At 41.9% G+C, this 19,585-nt stretch overlaps 1 protein-coding gene across 3 annotated transcripts in view; it reads left to right on the top strand.

Moving 5' to 3' along the window:
• ABCA5 (ATP binding cassette subfamily A member 5) overlaps nucleotides 1-19,585 on the top strand; it is a 145,257-nt gene that overhangs the window by 93,902 nt on the left and 31,770 nt on the right. For all 3 annotated transcript variants that reach the window (XM_075845150.1, XM_075845151.1, XM_075845152.1), the window contains 7 exons: nucleotides 4,821-4,968; nucleotides 8,354-8,522; nucleotides 10,061-10,119; nucleotides 10,444-10,554; nucleotides 12,496-12,671; nucleotides 13,929-14,048; nucleotides 15,741-15,879. In XM_075845150.1, the coding sequence (XP_075701265.1) occupies nucleotides 4,821-4,968; nucleotides 8,354-8,522; nucleotides 10,061-10,119; nucleotides 10,444-10,554; nucleotides 12,496-12,671; nucleotides 13,929-14,048; nucleotides 15,741-15,879 (922 nt within the window). The remainder of the gene's footprint in view (nucleotides 1-4,820; nucleotides 4,969-8,353; nucleotides 8,523-10,060; nucleotides 10,120-10,443; nucleotides 10,555-12,495; nucleotides 12,672-13,928; nucleotides 14,049-15,740; nucleotides 15,880-19,585) is intronic.

Here is a 19,585-nt window from a genome sequence, read left to right as displayed (position 1 = left end):
TTAACCCCTTGTAGTGAAATTCAATATTGTGAACATATTATAATATATATTATAATTATTTGTATGGGAGAATGAATTTACATTTTCTAGAACAGATGTTAGACGGGATATATATACATGTAGATGTTTATGATAAGAATAACTGTTCAAACAATAATCTGTGCAATCCGCAGAGATATGAATAAAAAATCTTTTAAATATAAATACAAAGAGACAAATAGTTACTGGAATGTCAATCTCTTCAAGAAGTGTATGGTAGAGAGAGGAAGAAAGCCGCACTTCCCTTAGGAGGACTTATTCTTAGCCAATATGATATATATGTATATTAACACTGCTGGACCTAAATCTAATATTATAGATCCTTCAATAGAATTTTAACAGGATAATGGTGGTATATAATCTGATATCGAGCAAAATCAAACCCAATCTGCCACAACCGAAACAGAACACAAAATAGATACAGAGTCCTAATGATCGTATATGTGCAAGATGTTACCATGGGAAGCGACACGTCTACAACTATGAATATGATGAAGATAAGGGCATGTTCACACGGAGTGTTTTCAGCCGTTTTTCGGGCCGTGAGCGTCCCGAAAAACGTCTGAAAAATCTGAAGCAGAACGCCTCCGAACATCTGTCCATTGATTCAATTGGAAAAACGGCGTTCTGTTCCGACGGGCCATTTTTTTACGCGGCCACGTAAAAAAAAACGGCCGCGAAGAAGAAGCGCATGTCACTTCTTAAGCCGTTTTTGGAGCAGTTTTTCATGGACTCTATAGAAAAACAGCTCCAAAAACGGCCGTGAAAAACGCGACTTTGATTAAAAAACGTCTGAAAATCAGGAGCTTTTTTCCCTTGAAGACAGCTCCGTATTTTCAGACGTTTTTAGTCTAGCGTGTGAACATAGCCTAATAGTTCTGATCAAATATCATATTGGGTTGTCTAGGGCTAACAATAATTCCTCCTAAGGGAAGTGCGGCTTTCTTCCTCTCTCTACCATACACTTCTTGAAGAGATTGACATTCCAGTAACTATTTGTCTCTTTGTATTTATATTTAAAGATTTTTTTTTTATTCATATCTCTGCGGATTGCACAGATTATTGTTTGAACAGTTATTCTTATCATCTACATGCATATATATCCGTCTAACATCTGTTCTAGAAAATGTAAATTCATTCTCCCGTACAAATAATTATAATATATATTATTATTATAATATGTTCACAATATTGAATTTCACTACAAAGGGTTAATTTGTCCCCTGGCTGGATGTGGGTTGCATTATCCCTATGCACCGGCTGGTTCCTGTTGAACTTAAGTTGGGAGTTGTTACCTGGGAGGGAGCTGGTTCTGGCACAGGTGTGCGCTGTTCCTGACCGTCTGGTGTAGAGACTGGACACAGAAACATGGGGAAAGCTTTACAGGTGAACTGTCTGGATAGAAGTGCAGGTTGCTTTGTTTGCGGCATTTAAAGAGGCTGTCACCACATTATAAGTGCCCTATCTTCTACATGTGATCGGCGCTGTAATGTAGATCACAGCAGTGGTTTTTTATTTAGAAAAACGATCATTTTTGACGGAGTTATGACCTATATTAGCTTTATGCTAATGAGTTTCTCAATGGACAACTGAGCGTGTTTTACTATATGGCCAAGTGGGCGTTGTGGAGTGTGGCTTCCGTGTGCCGTGCGTTATTTGCACGCACCCATTGAGTTAAATGGGTGCGTGCAGTGCGTAACACGGGCAAATATAGGACATGTCGTGAGTTTTACGCAGCACACATACGCTGCGTTAAAATCACTGACCGTCTGAATGGCCCCATTCACTTACATAGGTCCGTGTGATGTATAACACGTTCGTGTGACTAAGGCCTTAGTTGTAGTTTTTATCCCATTGACTAGCCCAGGCCTGTACTCCCAGCGTCGTCTCGTCTCCTGCAGAAGTGAAACGTTCAGTAGTCGCCTTCAGCTTCGCTCTCTTTTTACTGTAACGGGAGGTTTCATTTGCTGCTGTAAATAAAAAGCTGCGCAGTATAAACATGAACCCTTTGCTGACGTACCCCATGCCATTATTTTATTAGTTGACATCTATTATTCATTATCTGCCAGGATTATCTCTGCCCCCACTGCATTCTGCTAAATCACTCGCATGTTAATCTCTCAATTTTTTGGCAATTGTAATCCTCAGCAATTTTTAATTACATTCTTAATTCTGCCAGATTGGTATATGGGATTATGGGATAAATCATAGACATGACTGTGTGGCTCTGTGGTGGGTAGAATACTGTCATATACTTTGGGAAAGGAAATATGTATTGTGTTAAATTCCTTGGAACAAGTTAAAGCTTTCTAATATGCTTTTGTGTTTCAATACATCACTGTTTTCAAGATCTCTACTTGTTGTCAGTGAATGGGAACATTCATGTTTACATCTATAGGCTGAAAGCCGATCTAGACAGGCTCCCCCCTTATTTGAGGAGTGGATATAATTATATCAAGTCTAGACAATCCTCTGGACTCGAGGCGTTTAACCATATTTATACATTGTAGCAAAGGTCTGTGCCATTGATTTTATCCCACGGAGAGTATTTAGCTCTCAGAGGTTGCACGGATTGGTGCAAAGCCTCACCTCTGAGAAATATTACATCTGCCTTGGCTATCGTGCAAGACGCAAACAAGTGTGTCCTTAATCACTGACAGCAAGCAGAAATCTTGGAAAACAGTGAGTAACTGAAACACAAAGTATATTAGAAAGTTGCAGACCTTTCCATTCTACAATTAAGTTTTGCTCTTTTCAGTTCATAAAAGTGTTCAATCCCATTAACTCCCTCCATGTATTTTTACTAATTATTGTTGGTACCACAAGTCTTAAAGGGGGTGTGCCATGGTCGACACTCATCACCTATGGTTGGACTGTCTCTGTCGGTCACATTGACTTTGATTAGAGCGGCAGCGCACATGCGCCTCTGCCACTCCATTCAAACTCGGGCACGCTCAGGTCCCCCATTCTAATGATGGGGGGGGCGGGGTTTCAGCAGTCAGACTTTTATCAACGTCCATCTGAATAGGTAAAAACTTTCGATCTTGGTATTACCCCTTTAAGTTATTTTGGTTTTACCCATTACTGCCTCTTCAGGTTCAACTACTTAAAGAAGCTCTGCCACCACATAATAAGTGCCCTATCTCCTACATAAGGAGATGGGCGCTATAATGTAGGTGACCGTAATGCTTTGTATTTAGAAAAACGATCTATTTTTACCACTTTATGAGCGATTTTTAGCTTTATGCTAATGAGTTTCTTAATGCCCAAGTGGGCGTCTTTTTACTTTAGACCAAGTGGGCGTTGTACAGAGGAGTGTATGACGCTGACCAATCAGCATCATACACTTCTCTCCATTCATTTACACTGCACTAGCGATATAGTTATATCACTATGTGCTGCCACATACACACACTATAACATTACTGCAGTGTCCTGATAATGAATATACATTACTACTAGCCAGGATGTGATGTTTATTCAGAATCCTGACACTTCTGAATCTTTTCTGTGAGATTCCAGCAAGGCAAGCGTAATCTCGCGAGATTACGATGTAACCTGTCATTTCAAACGAGATTACGTTTGCCTTGCTGGAATCTCACAGAAAAGATTCAGAAGTGTCAGGATTCTGAATAAACATCACATCCAGGCTAGTAGTGATGTATATTCATTATCAGGACACTACAGTAATGTTACTGTTTGTGTATGTGGCTGCACATAGTGATATAACTATATCGCTAGTGCAGTGTAAATGAATGGAGAGAAGTGCATGACGCTGATTGGTCACTGATTGGTCAGCGTCATACACTCCCCTGTACAACGCCCACTTGGTCTAAAGTAAAAACGCCCACTTGGGCATTAAGAAACTCATTAGCATAAAGCTAAAAATCGCTCATAAAGTGGTTTAAAATAGATTGTTTTTTCGAAATAAAAAGCATTACTGTCATCTACATTATAGCGCCGATCTAGCAACGATTCTTATGTAGGGGATAGGCCACTTATAATGTGGTGACAGAGCCTCTTTAACCACCCTTACTGTAAAGAACCCTTCCTCATCAATAATAAAATCGCCATTCCTCCACATGCAGCTGATGTCTACCAGTTAATGTCTGTAGAGTGGATATAGGTAAAGTCCAGTACCCATGGTGGTAATAGTAGCTCCTGAGTTAGTTTCCCCAGTGACCGAGTCTTTTATGTCTACAGGCAGTTTGATTGGGGCTTACTGCAATAAACTGTATCTGTAATAGCCTAGCTCAGTGTTTCACAGACTGCTTATGGGTTACGCGGAAGATCGACACAGCAAGAATTGTCCATTTTACATTAGGTATGAGGATTTTGTAGGGGATTGAGAAAAGATTGTGATTCGCTGACCTAGGTTATGAAAAGCAATCGACAGTAACTGATCACCAAGTAGCCATGGGTTAAAGGCACACTCCGGATAATAACTGACACCATGTGCTATGTCTGGTGCAGGACTGGAGGGGGCGGAGCATGACACAGGGATTCAAATAACGCTGAAGAGAATCGGTCATGCACCGCACTTATAGGCAAAAAATGCCAACTTTGTATCCAGAAAGGATCATTTTTCTCTCTGAATAACTGTAGTCGTAGAAGTCGTTTTTAAATAATCTCGCTGATTTACATAAAGTCATTATATTCGAGAACGTTCACAATTCTTTCTATCTGAATGATAAACAGACTTTTATTTCCAAGGACACATACATTGCTATAGTCTATTGTGTTATCTGGACTCATGTATGGACTTCTGTTCTGTTTTGCAGGTCATGTTTCTCGAGGCCCATGGAAAAGGTGCCCAACTATTTAACCTTAAGGATGGACCGTACCCACTAATAATTACATTTATCTTCCTTGTTGTGGACAGTGTGATGTATCTGCTGCTGGCCTCTTATCTGGATCAGATTCTCCCCAGTAAGACATTTCCCTTATTTACTACATTTACCTAAATGTTATTGTGTGTTTTCCTTGATGGCATAACGATTAACTTTATCATAAATGTCTGGGGTCCTGGCAGTCATACTCCACTGATCAGACATCTAACCCATATGCCAACAGTGTTTATCGTGGGAAAACCTGCAGAACGAAGGGGTTGCACTTTAACTGGGTTTTGTTGCAATTTCCAGCAAAGCGCAAGGTCCATGGCCCCTTCATTCTAGGCATCAGTGAGGGGTCCCAGAAGTAATAACCAGATATCGATGGCATAACTCCTTTAAAAATATAGTACATTTCATTGCATCAGATGACTGCAGACTGGCAACTGTTAAAGGTTGTATCTAGTTTCGAAAACTAATTATCATACACTCCTTAAAGGGAATGTGTCGCTAGAATTTTTTTCTTTTGTTTCAGTTAAATAATTTTGTATTTAAGTGATTACACATTGTTTTAATTTGTTCACAAGTCAGGAAATATTATAAATTAGATTATAATTTATAACATTTCCATGTGCTGGGAACTAGAGGGAGCAGCTCCCAAAATTGCAGCATGGTCAATGTGGCAAAGCAGCCTCATTGATTTATGCTGCAAATTTGGGGTAGACACATTCTCCTCTAGTGTCCTCACACAATCCCCCTCCTCCCCTCCTCTGGCTGGTGCCAGGAGAAGGAAGGGTTTGAATGTCTTCAAACCTCCTACACGGTGTGTCGCCATTTTTTGAGCGACTGCACAGTGTAGGAGGATTAGATACAGGGCTCTGCAGACCGTATCTCACAAACATAATACACACATCACATACATAAATTACCTGCTCCTGCTGCCACCGCCTCCGCTGATCTACGCTCCTCCTTCGCTTCGTTGAACATATGGCTGGAAGTCGACCTCTTACTGTCCGGCCGCGGCTTCGAGTCCACATGAAAATGGCGCTGGATTTCGCTCTAGGAACGAGCTTCGCTTTGGTCTGTGTGGGAGCGGCGCATGCACCGTTCCCACACAGACGGCGTATGCTTCTGAGAATGGAACGGCTCCCGTTCGCATTCTCTATGGGGATGTATGTGCCGTATTCCATCTCTGTATGTGTCGTTAATCGACACATACAGAGCTGAAAAAAAAAATGGCAGCCCCCATAGAGAAGTAAAAGTAAAAATACATTAAGTAAAAAATTAAATTTGTTAATATTATATTAAAAGCAATATAATAATAAAAAGAAATAAATCATGACACCTTCCCTTTAAAGTAATTCTTAGTTAATAGAGGGGGTGGGTCCTCTGTTTAGGATCCTCATCTCTTGGCCTGAGTGGAGAGTCGGGGTATGTTCACACTTATTTTGCTACTGCGTGTGAACATACCCTTACAAAGAGCGACTGCCTGGAGGACCTGTTCTGTATTACACAGACAACCCATTGATGTGAATGGACACTGTGTAATTCTTACTTTCCCCTGTGGTGGTGCTGCAGGGAAATTTAACACTTACTGCAAGGTTTCCCCATAGATTACAGCTGATCACTGGGGATCCCAACAGGAGACACTTTGTGATCCGCTTATTATCAAGGGACCCTTTTAACGAGTAGGTATTGTGCAAAGCGGAGAACTCTTTTAAATATGACTTATCACCAGGTAAAATCTGGTCTCTGGCACATGTCTTGAGGCTGGGCTATGTTTTTCAAGAAGAAAAGCAAAGTTATAAATAATGCAGCACATCTGAGTCAGCGCATGCCCAAATACTAGGAACTAGAAAACATCAATACATAATTGATGGTATTATCATTTCATATACCACCAACCCCTTAGTATGAGCAATGCAGTAGGTAGAGAACCCTGCCCAGAAGAGCTCACAGTCTACTCCTAACAAAATAAATCCATGACTTTCCCTCTATGCTTGTAAAAAGGCATGACCATGTTTCACCTGCCCAGTGTAAGACCCTTTTAACGAGCACATTTTTCAGATGTAGTGGGGGGGGATGCAAAAAAATAAAATAATTGACGGAGTGCTGCAAAGAGTTGACAGAAAAGTTTGAGTCTAATAAGTGTTCTGTACTCAGAGCTGTGATGCCAAGACGTCTCGCATAGAGGGAATTACCCAATATTATGTCCAGCTCTGAACTTCAAATGTATTAATATCTACAGACGTTGACACGACGCATGGGAACCCACTTCATGAGTCCGAGCTGGGAGCCGCTAAGTTAAAAAAAAAGTTACAGTTCTGGCAGGTTTTACATGGCCAGCCATTTATTTGAATGGCTCGCATTTAATACTACATTTGCTCTGCAGTTTTTCTGGGCGATCACTTCTGATCGCTGGGGTTCATTCATCAGAGAAGGTGTGGACTTCATCAGACAACACCTAGAAGTAACATTTAAATACACTATGCTTCTCTTGTACTGATCCAACCTGAGTGTTATACACAGAGCTGCACTCCCTATTATGCTGGTTGTTGACACACACACAGCTCTGTAGTTCTTTTTTGTAAGAGGAAGAGTCCCAGATGGCCAAGTGGGCTTTAATCTGGCCAAATAGGCTCCTAAAATGGGGTCTTGCTTTCGTGAACATATGTGACACTGGGGAACCATTTTCCAGCTCTTTCAGGAGAAACCCGTTAACGCAGTAGGAATACTGGATCTTTAATATGCTAAAGGCACGAACCAAGACCCCAATGAGTAATGTAGTCCTTGTGGTGGTGGAGGACTACCACCTGGCCTCTTTCCCCCGTAGTGCCCAGGTTATGAAAATTTGTATTCTTACCTATTGACATATTTCATCATTTATAGTGATGATCCATGACGGTTATCGATGGCTCGGGTCAGTGTCATATGTATGTTATATCATGGCCGTTATATGTACGTTGTCTTGGTTTTATAATACTGACACGCAGAGCCGCGGTGCTCGTTGAATCTGCGCAGCTTTTATGACTTTTAGGTCTTCAGCTTGCCTCACAGGTATCGTCATTTTACATACTCTAAAGGGTCATGTTAAAAGAAAAACAAAGGCGCTTTATAGGGCATCATGGGGAGCACAATATTTGTTTTTTCTGCATTATACTATGAGGTCGTTTTGGTGTGGAGCCGCTCCAGGTATCCAGATGATCCGTGATAATTGAGTTATAAATTGGAAGAAAGCGACGGATTTCCACAAAATGTTTTACCGGACGTAGGAAATGGATTGGTTTCAAAATACTTTTGTTTCTGCACGATAAAAATATTATCTTTTGGCATCAAGGCCCAATGGTTAAGTTCCTTGTCACCTAGGAAGTAGATACAGATTTGGAGAAAACTTCCTGTTGCCTATAACATGGGTATAGTGGGTAGTTTAATGGTGGTAAACCTGTTGGTAAAATGTGATGCAGTATCTTTTGCTTTGTAAACAGGCGAATACGGACTGAAGCGGCAGCCTCTATTCTTCCTGAAACCGTCTTACTGGTCAAAGAGGAGGAGAAACTACGGAGTTCTCAGTGAAAGCTTTTTCAGCACAAACACAGACCTTGGTGATATCATCGAGCCGGTAGCCTTAGGATTGCATGGAAAAGAAGCCATCAGGTATTTCTGACTAGATATTTCATTGTATTGAGGGTCAGTCCTTATGTCAAGTGTCGCCACGTACACATTTCCCTTGCATAGTATTGCACGGTGCTGACTGAAATCCATAAGCAGCCATATAATACGTCATCACAAGTCCTCTTGAGCAAGAGCCGCTCTTTGTAGTGGCTCTCCGCTCTGTCTGATAGAGTATTGGGATCCAAGCAAGGGTGGACCCTCCTTATGACCTGTATATGCCCTAATAGGCCACATGGACGTGGGTTGTCTAATGCTCCAGTCACATCCAGAGCTGTATTTAAACTATCTGTAAATTATTATCTCCAATGCTGCATGACCTCACATCGCAGTGTTTATACAGAACAAACCCTGCAGCGCTGCGCTGTACAGTAGCCCAGTGCTTAAAGGGGTTGTCCAGGATTAGAAAAACATGGCTGCCTTTTTCCAGAAACTGCACCACACCTGTCCATGGGTTGTGTCAGGTATTGCAGCTCAGCTTCATTGGAAGTGAATGAGACTGAGCTGCAAAACCGCACAAGACCTGTGGACCGGTGTGCTGCTGTTTCTGGAAGTAAGCAGCCATGTTTTTCTGATCCTGGACAACCCTGTTAATAAAAGCGCAATTAAGCTGTAAGGGTATGTTCACATGGTCTATTTTCGGGCCGTAAACGGACAAAAAATCGGAAGCAGAAAGCCTCTAAACATCTGCCCATTGAGAAAAAGAAGTGCAGGACACTTCTTGGGATGTTTTTGGAGCTGTTTTTCATTGACTCTATAGAAAACAGCTCCAAAAACAGGTGTAAAAAACGCAGCGACAATCTCGAGTGGTTTAAAAAACGTCTGAAAATCAGGAGCTGTTTTCCCTTGAAAACCGCTCCGTGTTTTCAGATGTCTTTGACTCATTGTGTGAACATACCCTAAGGGTATGTGCACACAGTCAGGATTTACACCAAGTCTGCCGTGAGTTAAGATAATGTGTCAGATCTCCGCAGCTGAAACAATTGAAATTCAGTGGACCTAATCCGTGGCTTTTTAGCATGGAATCCGCGTCCATGATGAACGTGCTGCAGATTTCAAAGTCCTTATTCTGCGCTGATTGTTTCCGGAGCATATGAATCTGCGCTGATTGTTTCCGGAGCATATGAATGGGCAGAAAATGCCCCATTCACATGCAGTGCCGGGGAAATGCTTGCAGATTCTGCCCATGTGTAGAAGCAGAATCCGCGCCAACATCTTGACAGAATCCACAGCGTGTGAACATGGCTTTACTAGCAAATCTGTCTGCACAGTGTGTAAGGATTCCAGTCGGTAGCCGGCAGTATTTTGAATGCATCTCTGGATGTGACTGGAGCAGAGCACGTGATGCTACTCAATATTACTGCAGTGAATGTCTGATCTCGGCCACACGTAATAGTACAGAAAAGGGAAACATATCTAAAAATGTTTCCGCTTACATCCACATTGATGTCCTTGTCTATTAATCTGAAACTTGTGCTTTTGTAAGGGATTTGTTTTCAATTTTTTATTTTTTTCCCCCCCAGGATTAAAAATATTCATAAATCTTTCAAGAAGGAAAATCAACAAGCAGAAGCCTTACAAGGTGAGTCCTATTTGCTTGGTAAGCAGCGGTGCTATGTGATGCTATGAAGACCGCTAAGTGACCGTTTTTTATATTTACACGCTACCCATCGTACCAAAACGTAACAAATTCCAAGTTTATTGCTTCTGAATGTAAACAAATGATGTTTACATTCACTGGCAGCAAGCAGATTTAGTTAAACGGTGAGTAACTGAAGTGGAAAGTATATTTTTGAAATTTGCTTTATCTGCAGAAGTCTGGATAGTAAGAACACCGTAGGAATAAGGAAACTGTGAGCAATACGTAAACGTTCCACTAATACTTGCTGCAATCTTGTTTCACTAGGGTTAACCTTGGATATATATGAAGGTCAGATAACCGCTCTGCTTGGCCACAGTGGCACTGGGAAAACAACACTGATGAATATTTTATGCGGGCTCTGCCCTCCATCAGAAGGTGAGACGTTCAGCTCTTTCATGATGAATGCAGCATGATGCAGTATCGCTGTCGCAGCAGACAGGAGGGTCGGCCATCATCTCTTCAGCTTTATATAACTATACATCCACACCATTCATGCATTACTCTCTCTCTACTCCATATTTTTATGGACACATTTAGGCCAGGGTCACACACGCAGTTTTTGGGTCCGTTTTTGGAGCCAAAGTCAGGGGTGGATCCAAACGGAAGGAAAGATATAAAGAGAAGACTGATGCATCTCCTTTCTTTTGTCTACTTCTGTGTTTGGCACAAAAAACAGGGCAAAAAGCTGCATCAAAACTGTGTGCGTGTGATCCTGGCCTAATGGTCTAGGACTACAGATGTAATTGCAACTACCTTAAGTTCAGACAAGTAAATATTGCAAACTATTTGTATGCATCATTTTTTAGGATATGTAAACCTTAGTATTCTTGAATTAATATGTTAATGTGCCAAGGCCTGCCAAGCCTCCTTGCCACTTCACTGCCCTCACTTTAGTGCCAATTCTGACTTGAGATGAAGAGCTGAGTAATCTGAGATAGACTGGTTGCTAAGGACGTGCTGCTTTCTTGCAATTCTATATAAGGCTCTAGTTGTTAGGCATTTTATCCATAGCAACCATCCTGTCAGATGTGACACAGCTGCTCATTATCACGACGATCCATGTAGCAGGTACAGGAATACGGATAATTCCGTGGATTTCCATTCATACAGTGTATACATCTCTAGGGATGAGCCGCAGACTGGGAATGCCACTTCCACTCGTGGTGTATATGCCAAATGTATCCATAGCCCACAATGGAGCTAGCGTATGATCTAAGTGTCCTTTTAGCATATGTTAGGCTGGTATGATTATGCATACTTTTTTTTCTCGTAATTCCAAGCATACAGCATGGTATACGCTTTTTTTTTTATTTTTTACTATGGCCATCCTATGCAACTGTATGGCATACAGATGCATATGTCGTGGTTCTACGTTCAGCATAAACATAGGGAAATCTTCCTGGAATAAACGCTGAATGTAATGCAAAAAAGAAGTATGAGCCGAGTTTTACCTGGATAGGTTTTACTGATTACGCGATTCTTTGAAGGTTTTACTGAAGGTGCTCCCATATAGGAACTGTCAGTGTAAAACAAGCAATGGCTATGCTACATTTATGTGTGTCCGCTGTTTATTAAAAACACCGGAAACAGAACTTGAGAAACCTTTTATTTATTTATTTATTTCTTTATTGTGCTGCTCTGTTGAAGGAATTACTATTCCAGGTGGCGCCCATTCATTTCATCCACTGAAAATAATCATGTATCATCTTATTTTATGTCTCTGTCCTTTTTATGTTTTTCCAAATTCCTGGAAAGCCGACCTATCAAAGCATTAAAGTGTCCCTCCAATTGAATTCTTCCACCCAATCGGATATCGGGCATGAAGAGGTGCATGCTGGGCAGTACATTTGCCCAGATAACCATACAATGCTTGGAGGAGAGTCTAGAGTACCGCTCCCATTCTAATTAATAGAACCCATGCGCGATACTCCTCGTGTGTATTAGCCTCACCAACTGTACCGCCCAGCGGGCACCCTGCACCATACATTGAAGGGGTAAACCCGCCAAAAATTGGCATGCTGCGGATTTGAAAATTGTCAGCAATAGGGCCATATTCTTGAATGTTTCCACTTCCCACAGTATATACTACTGCAAAGTAGTTCCATTATAGCTGCCTCTAAGACTGTTTCCCAAAGTAGATATGCCCATCTAGAGGCGTTTTGCTTGTATGATGTTGCCTCACTACATTGATGTTATTTGTTGTATATCTAGACATCCGTCATTATACTACCTCTGAAAGAAGGAGCCTCGATGTTCCTGTGAACTTTAGTCGGGCAGCCCTGTGATGATAACTATTCCATTGGCTTCTACTTTTAGGCATCGCTTCGATCTATGGTCACAGAGTTACAGATATCGATGAGATCCTGGACATCAGGAAGGTGATTGGAGTTTGCCAGCAGTGCGATATCCATTTTGACGTTCTGACGGTGGAGGAGAATCTGTCCATCTTCGCTACTCTGAAGGGAATAAGTGAAACCGTCAAGGAGCAGGAGGTACGGATCAACTTACAACAGGATCTTGTCACAATATGAAGGATAGCGCATTCCTTTTTTTAAATTTTCTTATTACAGGTCCATGTTTGTTAAAGGTAATCTTCTAAGGAATTCCCTACACCAGTGCTTAAAGGACCGTTTACACAGGATAATATGGGCCGTGAAAACTAGCGCCAATCCACGACACACCTCGTTGATCAGCGCTCGTTTGCTCCTTTTGCAAGAAGCCATGATCCGTTATGTATTTGAACGAGCGATGGTTACTACGATCGCTCGTCCCCATGCATTTCCACCATGGCAGCAGCACATCTCCCTGTTTGCACATGTGCTGCCAACAACGATATTTATTACTGCTTAAACGATGAGATCAGCCGATGAAAGAGCATTTGCTCGTTCCTCGGCTGTTTGTTGCTCTGTTTATACAGGGCAATGATCAGGAACGAGCGTTCACATGTGAACGCTTGTTTGCCTGGTCATTGGCCCATATAAAACGGCCTTAACTCCACTCAAAAACAAATATGGCTCTGGTTTATTCTAATATACCAGTGACCCCCATTTAGTTGTTATAGGGTCTCAGGAAAATGAGGTATGGGGGATGTTTGATTGGTTCCTTTAACTGGAGAGATTGTTGTCCTAGACCCCTTTTAGTGTGACCTTGGGCGATAGGTGGTATATTGGAGTGGGCAACCCCTCTCCTCTTCACATGTCCCTAATGATTACGGGAGTCCTGAATTAACTGTTATTAACAGGCGGAAGCAGTCGGCTCCTCGTCACTTCAGTGACGCTGCAGGTGAATTTGTGTGTTACACGTTGATGCATGAAAGAGACGACGGGTCCTATAGAGTTACTAAAGTGAGAGTCTCTCGCTCTGCAGGACTGTTCCTTCCATTCCGGATGACTAATAAAGGGAAGCCCGAGCAGGGTGGACCTCCCTTTATGACATCCATATACCCTGATAGGACGACTTAAGGAGATCTGAAATATATGTTTGTGCACCAAAAAAAAAAAAATGACATATACCGTATTGTTAATATAGGGGAATCATGTTCTCTTATCCTTTGATTTATGTTTAGATACAATTTATTTTTTAAGGTGATGGGGTTTTTTTTCAGTATAGGGGGAAATACTCTTTAAATAGCTGATTTCAAAGTATGACTAATATCTCACAGCTCGATGCTGCCATTAAAGTGTTATTCTATCAAGAGAAAAGTGAATAAAATGATTAATTCTAATACAGCCGGTTATCTTATGTTACAGATAAATAAGGTTCTACACGATCTGGATATGGACGCAGTAAAGCACAACCAAGTCAAGAGACTCAGCGTAGGACAGAGGAGGAAGCTGGCTGTGGCTATTGCTATTTTGGGTAACCCCAAGGTAATGTGTTCATGCACTCATTAATATTTTATCATGGCTTCTAGATAAATGGACTGGCTTTGTTCTGCACTTTCTTTTATTATACATAACCCACGTTGTTGTTTTCATCAATACTGCTGAATACAAAGAACGGTCTGGATTGATGTGGTGTCATTAAAGGAAAAGGTCATCTTACAAAAATAATACAGCAGATAGTATGTGAAAATTAAGGTATCACAGAAATGATGGAGGAGACAGGGAGCTATGTTTGTGTTGGTCATCCATCAGCAAACTTACTTGTTGTCAGACATATCCCTAACAACTTGGATCACCCTGAAATGTAATGGAACAGTTAGTTTTTGCCTACATCAGATTACCACAGGCACTGTACAGTAGAGACTAAACTTTACCAGAACAAGCTCTGTGCAGACACTGAAGAAGCAGAAAATTCTGCGAAATATCAGCCCTGAAGTATGCAAAATAGTGAGTGCAGCTCTGGAGTATAATACAGGATGTAACTAGGATCAGTACATGATAAGTAATGTAATGTATGTACACAGTGACTCCACCTACAGAATAGTGAGTGCAGCTCTGGAGTATAATACAGGATATAACTCAGGATCAGTACAGGATAAGTAATGTATGTACACAGTGACTCCACCAGCAGAATAGTGAGTGCAGCTCTGCAGTATAATACAGGATGTAACTCAGGATCAGTACAGGATAAGTAATGTAATGTATGTACACAGTGACTCCACCTACAGAATAGTGAGTGCAGCTCTGGAGTATAATACAGGCTGTCATTCCGGATCAGTACAAGAGAAGTAATGTAATGTATTTGCAAAGTGGCTCAACTTTTTATGTAGATTATAACTGTTGGTAAAATTTGTAAACCCAACAAGATGTAGAGATTATATCTGCCAACAAAAGCTCATGCTTCCCCATCACTATAAAACTTCAAGAGTGAAGTCTTGCCTGTCGTCTGTAAATCAAATAACAGAGATAATTGTTAATGCCCTGCTCATAGGGTACTTTTCACGTCGAGCATGCTGTCCGCTCTGCAGGCCGGAGAGCAGGAGTAACTGAGCAGTGCGATATAAAGTTTTGTTGGAGAAAATTCAAGGTAACCTGTCACTCATTGATTTCAATCCCTGTGGGCGGTCTCCATCATTAATTAACCGCCTCCCCTGCATTAAGGTATGTACTGAGGTTTTAGGTAGTATTAGGTAGTGGGCGTGGTTTTGTCAGCATGTGGCCACCACAACACGGGTGCTTATTCTTAGTGATTGGCAGCTGTTTCGGTATGCACACTGAGTAGGACCGCCCACTGGACTCCAGCTTTTAGTGAGAAGGAAATTAAATCAAAATAAATTACAGGTTATCCTGGGACCTTTTCCAACAAAACTTTATATCAATCTGTTCTGCTGCTCCTGCTCTAACATGCTGCCTGCACATGGGACGTGACTGGTTCCCTTTAAAAACATAAAGCCTTCTCTATTTAACCAGCATGATCATGGAAGACCTGGTCATAATGTTCAGTCATAAAATACTGAGCAAGTATTAGAAGATATTTCTCCTGCTCCGCTACAAGGAAAATGAAGCACATCCTGTTCTATTTTAAAGCGATCATTGATGATGGAGGTTGCAGCAGATGCTCACATTACTTGGATGTTCCATAACAATCCTGTTACATTGTGTTTGTGCTTCCTGCAGGTGCTGCTCCTGGATGAGCCCACTGCCGGCATGGACTCCTGCTCACGTTATACTGTCTGGAATGTGCTGAAGAAGAGGAAAACAGACAGCGTGATTGTATTCAGCACTCATTGTATGGAGGAGGCAGACATCCTGGCAGGTATACCTTTATTATCCATTATCCCATATATTCAATACTCTGAGCACCGTATATCATCTTCTAGAAAAGCTGCATGACAACCAATATGGCCTTCATACAACACTCACCCTGGGGGTTGTCAACCAGCATTTCTAGTTTCCTCAATAACAAGTGTGGTTATTCAGTATACCTCCACCTTTCAATCCATGTTTCAAAGGGAACCTGTCCGCTTCTATTTCTCTGCCAAACCAGTCCCAGCGATTGGTAGGATTTGTTTCACGTTGTATCCACATACCTTTTTTGATTGCTCTGTATTACCTTGTTTGTTCTGACTTTATTGCCATATGCAAGTGCCACTCGGGTGGTCCATTTCCCCGCAAGTGCTCCTGTTCTTGGTATTTTGGCCTGCTCTACGTCGCCCCATCGCTCAGGATTGAAGTCAACACGCTATGGCCACATCACTCTCATCCTCACTGAAGTCTCGCGCAGCTTGCACTCATTGCATGCGCAGTAGAATTCCTAATCTGCATTAATATGTAAAATTGCTACTGCAATGACCTCAACAGGACCGCTCGAGTGGCACTTGCAGAGTCATTTGCATATGGCAATAGTAGTTTCTTTTGAGAAGGTAATACAAAGCATTTCAAAGGTATGTGGGCACATCGTTTTACAAGACCTACATACACTGGGACTAGTAGGGTAGGCAAATAGGAGCTGGCAGGTTCCCTTTAGCCAGGCAGATTTGCTATCCAGGAGTTTAGAAAAGCTGAATTTCAACCCCTGTGGGAGGGTTGTAATTGCAGCCATGTTAGGTGTTACCCAGCTTTCCCAAAACCCAAAAACTGTTGTAAATCTATTCTACTTAACCATTTTTCTCAGCTAAAAATGTGTTCTGCTTGAATTTAACGTCACATCAGTATATTGATGATGCCAATCCACCCATGTCCTGCCAGGGGGCTGCACAAACTTTTGTAAATACCAGTCTGCTCTCCCGCAGTTTCCATTAGACACCACTAGCACCAGCTTGCAGTTGCTCCAAGAGTCCTTATCCATTAGATATGTTGGAAAAGGTAATGTCTAGCACTCCATCCAATTAAAATCCAAAACATTAGTTCACAACTTTAAAACAAAGTAAAAACTATCCCGGGAAGGACGTTTACGTGTAAGCATCCTTCCCGGGATGGTTATTTAATTTAATTCATAAAATCCCAAACTTTGTTTTAAACTTATCTGGACGTTACCTTTTTCAACATATCCCCTGTTTCCATCTGCTGCCGACGCAGAATCTGTTTGTCAACAAGCACCAAACGATATTACAGCGATGTGTCAGAAATATCTGAGGCACATGGTGAGCCGTCCAATGTTATCTCTTGTGTTTTTCATTAACCGTTAGCCTAATTCTATCTAAGGCTCGAGCGGTTGACACATCGTAGGCGAAATGCGTTTTTTGTTTGCAGCGAATTGAAGCAAAAGTGTGCAATTTGGCACGGTTTTAAAACACATTTTAACCGCGACGTGTGAGCACCACCTTCGATGTCCCAATTTGACAGTTCATAGAAAGCAATTGGTTAATTGATTTTCTGATTATTGGGTTTGATTGGCCAAATGCATATCACAAGTGTGTCAGACCAACTCCTGGTAGGAGTGGTTTACACTATAATGGTAGGAGGATTGTAGAAGTCTTCATCTAGCATGGACCTGCGGAGTACATCTCAGCACTATAGTCATTATTCTGTTGACTCCAATTACATCTCGGGATGAAAAACATCAAAAAATGTCCTCATTACACCTCCGCACGATCTTCATCAGCCAGCGCTCCCTCCAATTACAACTGCTGATCAGTATCAATTCCACTCCACCGCTGCATACATTATTCTGTTATCATAAACTTCAGCTTGCTGTCTCTTTCCTAGCACATCAAAACATTATAATCCTATCAAACTATGACATGTGGCCGCTAACACGGCTAAAGGAGTTTTCCGCTGTTATAAATGCTGCAACTTTTTAATTGACATTTGTTTTTCAATTCCTCCCTGTTTGCTACATGTCTACTTGCTGTCAGTGAGTTTAAACATTTTTGTTTACAACCAGAGCCTGAAACGTATAATGGTATGTTCACACAGAGTGTTTTCGGTCCGTAAACAGCCAAAAAATCGGAAGCAGAATGCCTCCAAACATCTGCCCATGATTTCAATGGGAAAAACAGCGTTCTGTTCCGACAGGCCGTTTTTTTTACGCGGCTGTTTTAAAAAAACGTCCGTGTAAAGAAACTGCTGCGAAAAAGAAGTGCAGGTCACTTCTTGGGGAGTTTTTGGAGCCGTTTTTTATACTCTATTGAAAAAAGCTTAAAAAACGCAGCGAAAATCGCGAGTGGCTTAAAAACGTCTGAAAATCAGGAGCTGTTTTCCCTTGAAAACAGCTCAGTTTTTCAGACGTTTTTGAGTTTGCGTGTGAACATACCCTTACACTTCTGAGGGTTTGCTACTACATTTGGCAATTTTCTCTAAGCTAAATCGAAAGCTCTTCTGCAAAGTATCAGTACAGATAAAATGTGCGTCTGGACATAGGGTTTCCTACACCGGATACAATTGTAGCAAACCTCAGCAGTTCGAAGTATTAGTTCTGTGCCAGTTTTAAGCCCCTGGGTGTGAACGATTGTTTCCATTAAATGACAGCGACTGGAGATCTTAAACCCAAACACATGGGGGGGTTATTAAGTTTGGTGTTCAATACGCCAGTCTTAATAAACAATTTGTTGGAGTAAGATGCGTCACATTTATACATGTGTCTGATCTTTCGGCCGGCCGCGCGCCACAATTGTGATGTAACTACCGCGGCCTTGTGCCGTCCGTTCCCTCCACCCCCATCCAACATAAAATAAAACATAAATGTACTCACCGCTCCTCTTTGCTTCTCCCCACAGGGTGCCCTCCGACTCCCTCAGCATATAAGGTCCTGATGCCGAGCTTATATATGACGCAGCACTCGACATACTGAGTGCTGCATCACATACAACGTCCTGACACTGCCGAGCGTGAGAACGTTCTATGATTCGCAGCATGCTGAGGGAGCCGGAGGAGACCCAGAAGGGAGGAGCTGGGAGGTGAGTAGACTTATTTATTTTTTTATATATAGTCTGGTTTTGAGGGAGGTGCGGGGCCCGGCACAGGCCTCTACCTTGCTATACAGTAGATTTCCGCTACAATCTACACCAGCTTTCTGGCGTAAATGATAATAAGCTTGTTGCCGACCCCTTTAAGTAAGCCATGCCCATTTTAAAAAAGTGGAGAGGGTGGCGTAAAAAGCCCCAAAGCTGCAAATTTCAACGCAAATTGCGACTTGTTGGCCCTTTTGTGACTTGAGGTTGATAAATTCTCCCCAAAGTGTATAAAGTTGCAGAACTTTTACAGAACTTCTAGAATAATTAACCGGAATAGCCCTTTATTTTATACTTAAAAGGAGTTGTCCAGTCCTAAGAATTTGACGGCCTATCCTCTGGATAGGCCATCAATATATGATCGGTTGGGGTCCGACTCCCGGCACCTCCACCGATCAGCTGTAATGAATGTGCCGCAGCGCTCGTACGAGTAAAGTGAATAGGAGACTGTAATACGGTTAACCGATGCTACAAGTTTGAATAATAAAGGAAATGAAGGGGAAGCCGCGTTCGTACGAGTGCCACGGTACCTTCAAAGCAGCTGATGGACGGGGGTGGGGGGGGTGGTGT

The sequence above is a fragment of the Rhinoderma darwinii genome, chromosome 13, assembly GCF_050947455.1.
Source record: "Rhinoderma darwinii isolate aRhiDar2 chromosome 13, aRhiDar2.hap1, whole genome shotgun sequence".
Lineage (NCBI taxonomy): Eukaryota > Metazoa > Chordata > Amphibia > Anura > Rhinodermatidae > Rhinoderma > Rhinoderma darwinii.
Note: the sequence above shows the minus strand (reverse complement) of the source record. Positions and strands in the feature narration are given on the sequence as shown.